At 35.3% G+C, this 6644-nt stretch overlaps 1 protein-coding gene across 1 annotated transcript; it reads right to left on the bottom strand.

The window, feature by feature from the left end:
• Nucleotides 1–5100: 5100 nt before the first annotated feature.
• Nucleotides 5101–5691, bottom strand: LOC131859004 (uncharacterized). The gene has a single exon (XM_059212516.1). It carries the CDS (start codon nucleotides 5689–5691, stop codon nucleotides 5101–5103), a length of 591 nt encoding a protein of 196 aa, XP_059068499.1.
• Between the last annotated feature and the right edge of the window lie 953 nt (nucleotides 5692–6644).

Below are 6644 nucleotides of genomic sequence, written 5' to 3'. Positions count from 1 at the left end.
ATCCTCTAACCAATCCTTCAATCTCAACCCTTCAATCTAGATCCATTATCTCTTTTGTTGCACTTTTGCCATCCAGATCATATACATGTAGCTTCTTTATTATTCAACAAATCATTTTGTAAAATCAAATCTTGTTGAAAGAGGATCATATTTTATATTTATATTGAAGAGTTTTCCAAATAGTAAAGTCATTATAATTTATAATCACCGATCTTCTTGGCATTGGTAGTCAGAAATATGAAATGAAACTTTAATTGTTTTGCATGTAATTATGACCTGAATGTGCTCGTTTCTTCTGTTGCTTGTCAATTATGAAATATATTCATTTTCAGCTAAATTAGTTACAGTTTATTTTTGTTTACTTGTTTTTTGCCCTATTTGTTTAAACTTAAAATATATATTTAGAACTTGTGTCGTGTATGAATAGTTTTGCATCTCAGCAGGTAATGACATGTACCATATATTTAATTAGATCATGAAAGTTTAATTATTTTGTGCATAATTATGACCTGGACCTACTCGTTTCCCCTCTTGCTTGGCAGTTACAAATTTTCAGCTCAATTAGTTACATCATTTTCCTTATTACTCACTATTTGTTGAAAGTAAATACTTAGAATAGGCTTCTTGTATCAATCAATAGGTAATGACATATATGAAATACTATTATTCCATGCAGGATTTGTTTAAATTTAAGCTCAATCATTGGTTGATTGTTGTTAATCAAAAGTGTAATCAAATGCTTGGGTTTATTTGTTTCCCTATCCACTGGTTGAATAGGGAATCTGCTTAAGCATCTTTCTTCAAAGCCAAAATAGGTGAAATAAAGAATCTCATGTCACATGATTTAACCATGACTACCCCCAGTACCAATGTTGCAGGGAACAAAACTAAGGATTCACACCCTCCTCATTTACCTTTGAATGAAAGAATTCTTTCATCCATGTCTCAGAGGTCTGTTGCTGCACATCCTTGGCATGATCTTGACATTGGTAAGGTCCATCTGCTCTTTGCTCATTTTTTTTTATACGAACATCTAATTAATACTCTAGCTGATATATTTACACATTAAGATTTTTGCATATATAGCCTTATTATAGTAGCATTCAATTATAGGGTGATGTTGGATGGTGTGGATAATGTCACAATTGTGTATGCCAATGATAACTCAATGTTTGACTGCTATAATTTATATGTATGAATAAGTTGAAGGCTGGGAGTATTTGCACTGCATCTGTACCATTATCTTCTAATGGTAAACACTTTGGTTTCCAATAAAAAACTTTTATTGCAAATCTGTATGAGATTCCTAGAATCTAACCCCCTTCTGTTATCCCTTGATTTCCAATAATTGTCTGGTTTAAAAAAAATATGTGTGTTCTTTGTCTTGTGGTATCTTCACGTATTCTTTTCAGACTAGGAAGGAAGTGCATTTTAGTGTTGTTTCTCATGTACCTGTAAGACATGAATTATTGGTAATTCACAGTTTTGCTTTGTTTTTATATTTGGATACATCATTTTAACCCCTTTATGTTGAACATCTAGATGCAGGACCTGGAGCTCCTACAGTTTTTAATTGTGTAAGTACATATTGCATTGTGTAACTTCATTCTTTCTTTCTTTACTCTTTGGGGTTGTATGCCTTGCTCCTGTTAAAATTCTTTGGTAGATGTTATTCTTGAATAAATGATTGTCTAAATAAATCTACTTCAAAGTATGCTCTACAAACATGTTGTTTTTGGATGGAGAACCTTCCCATCATTCAATGTTTAAGTTGTTACTTGATCCTGGCAGTAGCCACATTTAATTGCATACTTATTGACCTATGAAATGATTCTTAGGATTAAATTAAACAATTTAACTTTAGCACCATACTTTCATTACAAATATTCATTAAGAAATTGATATTGATATTGATATTCAAAGGTTGATGTTTGGTCACTAGCTAAATGTTTTATGTTCTTTGATATTTAGGAGACTAAAATGTTTTCTTTGATACTCTAGGTTGTGGAAATTAGTAAGGGAAGTAAAGTGAAGTATGAACTGTACAAAAAGACTGGTCTGATCAAGGTAAGCTTGTTTGCTTTGTGAGTTGAAAAGTTAGGTTCTTCTAGTTGCTCCTTTCTTTACATTTTTTCTCTTCTAGTTGATCAAATTGCTTGTGGTAAGAGCATTTTCTAATTGGTTTGAATTGACTGAAGATAAAAATGGGAAAGATATTTACATCGAAAAAATTCCAGAATTCAATTCTTTGCCAGATTTTACCAAGCTCCGTAAAAATGAAATCGGTGGAGAGGATTTGTAGATTGCAGTTGTTAGTTATCGCAATAAATTACCGTGGTCAATTCTTCAGCCCAGATTCCAGGTTAAAGAATTATCATTCTTGCATTTAAAAGAAAATTAGTTTGAATTTCATATTTGAAAATATAATTCGTCTTTTCAGCTCATAGTGAAAATATAATTTCTTTTTGATTTTTATATATCTGAAATTTTTATAATTAAAATTTTCTAGCAGCCCTAATATGGTTTTCATTTATCTGTAGGTTGATTTGGTAGCCACTATTCACATTGCTGATAAAGAGTAATTCTTCAACTTGATTTTATATCTGGTTTTTTTTTATGAAACAAAATAGTTATTTTATTTTCATGTTTATTCGCAATTTTAATTTAATTGTTTGGGAGGCTTTTAAGTCCATGTGGGGTAAGCACGAATGAATGAAAGATTTTTAATGATTTCTGTCAAAGATTTAAGGGAGAAAGAGACACAAAATTAATACATTTTTAAATTCTTTTTGGATGTTAGCTTTTTCATTATGAATTTTGATCAAGAAACACATTGTTTTGTGAAGTCTTGTCTTATCAAATAGCTAGTTCAAACTGTCCACCTTCAAATTTTTTTTGAACCGAATAAGAATTTCCTCTTAAGCAGCACACTCAATGATGGAGTGCCATTTGATTTCAACCAACCCTTTGTTACAAAAGGTGCAAGTTCTTTTTCTCAATATTCCATGGGGACTGTCCATCTACCTATTTCACATCTAAGATGATGAGAACTGGTACTCAACTGCATGATTAGAATTTTAACCTTTTCTTAGTTGCTTCCATAAAATAGGCTTTTTCCTTATTCTTCCACCTAGGGTTGAATTCTTGACATAGTGTACCTTTTTCTCCAATCTGCTTTGTCCGCATGACATCACTGAATTTTTCTAACACCAACTTTTTTATCTCTTCATTAGTATTAGGACATTCTTGCAAATTAATGTTGCTTTTGTCCATCCATTTGTTGTTTTACTTCTTCCAAGTCTTCTTTCTACAGTTTAATTCCTCCTCCACAACCATTTTGGGCCAGTGATGCTTAGCCATATTTTCTACCTTTCTTAAGTAGCTTAACAAATGAATTATCATTGATGGTGATGTTCTATATTCTCTATTGAAACCATGTTGATTGTTACATAAGTATTCATCCTATTAGATTTGGTGGCAGCTTGTGGGTTCAATTTGGCTTTTGACTACTTCAAACCCATGGGGAGGGATGTTGCCACTAGGTCTGATGGGTGAACTTCAGGGTAATAGTAGTATTTGTATGAAGTTGATCCTAATTTTGTAGAGGCAGGGAAGGCATGTAAGGAATCAATAAGCATTGATAGAATTAAGTAGTTAGATTACTTGATTCAAAATGAGATGTTTAAATCAAGTGTGCATACCTAGAATTTCAATGAGATAAAGTCTAATTAAGGAAAAGCATGGTAGTTTAGCAAGGCACTTTGGAGTAGACAAGGCAATTGCATTGGTGAGCAACAATTTTTTTGCTGCAAATATACGAGGATGTCAAGAAATTTGATCAAAGTTGTAGGAATTCCGACGTCCACCCAGGAAACATCCGACGAGGATGCTGTATGCCCGACGACATTCTCTCGCCAGATGAGCGGTCATGGTCGTCGTTGGAATTTTGACGCCAGTCAACAAAACATCCAACGAGAATGTTGTATGTCTAACAATATTCTCTCATCAGATAGGCATCAAAATTCTGACGTCCACCCAGGAAACATCAGACGAGGATTTTGTATGCTCGATGACATTTTCTCACCAGATGAGCGGTCATGGCCGCCATCGGAAGAGTCTCGAGTGCTATCGAAATTCCGATGTTGGCGAGCACTGTCTAAATCTCTGACTACAAGTTTTTGACGGCTGCGTTTGTCGGTAGTCCGATGAAAAATAGTTGGAATTTCAACGAACGACCGTTGGAATTGAGCGCCAAATGTACTAGTGCCTAGAAGCCGTATTCGATTTCTTGCCCTTTTTATTCTCCATTGTAATGAAAGGCCTCTCTCCATCCATATCAGAATCCTCTAAACTCTGATTTTCTTTACCAAAATCCAGCCCTCTAACATCAATATTCTTTTGGATCAATTTCCTATATGAGCTCACTTGTTCCATATTCTGGTTTATAACATCAAGAGTGTTCAATTGTTCCTCCCTATAATCATTGCTTCCTGAAGCGGAAAGGTTTACACTCCCCTGAGAATTTTGAACAGGAGAAAAAGGAAAAGTGGACTTAACCACCTTAGGAGTTTGTGTCACATTAGTGCAAAGTGCTAGGACAATAGACACCCCATTGGACCCATTTATTTCCCTTGCATAATTGCTTAGCTCAAAAAAATTTCTATTATCCGGAACATAAACCTCATTGTCCATTTTCTTTCCTTCTTTTAACTGAACTTCCATATTAATGTCCATGAAATCTTGATGAATAGGCTCTTCTACTTCTTAGCCTGATATTTTTTGTCCACCTGCCAGAGCTCCTTCCTTATTTGATTCTTGAGGAGTTGGAATGCGCTTCTCTCAGTCATTATCCTCTTCTTGATCATGATACTGGTTTTTACTCTGAATGCCCCCCCCCCTCGATTTTTTAGCTTTCCAAAGCTTGGCCTTGCTAGGTGCCTTCTGAGGCTCGATATTTTTAGCCCAAAGAGGACATTTCTTAACCCAATGCCTAGATTTTTTATAGTTGAAACACACAGAGGGCAGAGATTCAAACTCTATGGGTTGAACCCATTTCCCAAGTTTAGAATCAATGTCAATGGAGGAGGGGAGGTCAGATGACTAGACCACTCCAACACAAATTCTGGCAAAAACCAACCTCTTATGAGTAGCTGTCATAGCACCAATAGATAAAATTTCCCCAAAGGAACTTGCTATCCCACATAAAACATCTTCATTCCAATATTCCAATGGTAAACCTAGGAGTCTGACCCAAACTGGGACAACTTCAAATATAGAGTCCGAAAGGTCCAGATTGAGGGACCATTTCATAAGAGCCAAGGATGACTTACCAATCACCCAAGGTCCACCTGCTAAGACTGTAGAGATATCTTTTTCGCACGAGAAGGAAAAGACAAAGAAGCCCTTCGACATTACATAAATGTTGACCTGGCCATTCAACTTCCATTTCTTTTTAGACAAATCCCTAATAGTCTCAATATTAGGTCGAGGACCCATAAATTTACCCACCAGAGACAGAGCCATAAGAAGAATATTAAGGTCAATGATTGGATCCGAACTAGAAATAGAAAACCTTCTTGCACTAAGATCCGAAGTATTACTAACTGGAGGTAAAGAACATTTCCCTAAAGGTTTGATCCCAAAAAGAGAAGACCACTGCTTAGGTTTCTTCTTTAAATCTCCAATAATCATGTTGGCTTCCAGACGACCCTCGAGATTCTGATGATATTTCTCATGAGGATCAATTGATTTGGGGATCCAGATCTGGACCCTCCATTCCCTCTCCAAGAAGGAGGTCGAATCTATAGGGCACTGAAGATCCACCACATGGGTCCCCATGAAGATTTTTAAACATGCATTGAATCTGTGGGTCCCCATCCTCTATATTAACATCATTTTGTCCTTCATTTGAACCACCAGTCTTTTGATCTGCACTAGTCTTCGAACTTGATTCCCTGCAACCTTCTCCCGCTCGAGCACACCTTGGTCTCTCACTCCCGCTCATTTTAAAAAAAATTCAGCGGTGAAAGAAGATTTTACATAAAAAGATAAGTTAATATACGTGCATTTATATATTTTAAAATACACATATTGAGGATTCATACATTAAGCATTTGGTATCCACAAGTGATAACCAACCAAAATATAGAATAATGCAATACTATTGCATAACCCTAATACACCAATACAAAAAGAAGAGGGAGATACAAATACCTTTGACCCTTACACTTTTAGTTAAGAGATATGTTATGCATAAAAATAATACATTAAGTGCTGAGAAGATAATAAGGACAAATATAAACAAAGTTAGGAAAAAATAGTGAAGTACGCCCTTGTCTCTTCTACTTTAGCATGCATCTGAACTACATGAATTATCCACACTAAAGTTTGAATTATGGAGATTTTCACGAGCTGGCCCACATGAAACCATGTGAGAAGGTTATAAAGGATTTAAACATCAAGTTGTATAGGGTTGTTGAGGAGTTGGGATCATTATTATCCTACCAATATGCATAACATGTGTAGTGTGGTGGAAATGGGGTTCACTAGTCTAAACATGCAAACTAGGAATCAAATCAATTCACATCAACATACATTGGGGAAATAACCAATAGGCTAAACTGAAACCCCTTGGGAGTGTTGGG

This window comes from Cryptomeria japonica, chromosome 10, assembly GCF_030272615.1.
Source record: "Cryptomeria japonica chromosome 10, Sugi_1.0, whole genome shotgun sequence".
In the NCBI taxonomy this organism is placed as follows: domain Eukaryota; kingdom Viridiplantae; phylum Streptophyta; class Pinopsida; order Cupressales; family Cupressaceae; genus Cryptomeria; species Cryptomeria japonica.
Note: the sequence above shows the minus strand (reverse complement) of the source record. Positions and strands in the feature narration are given on the sequence as shown.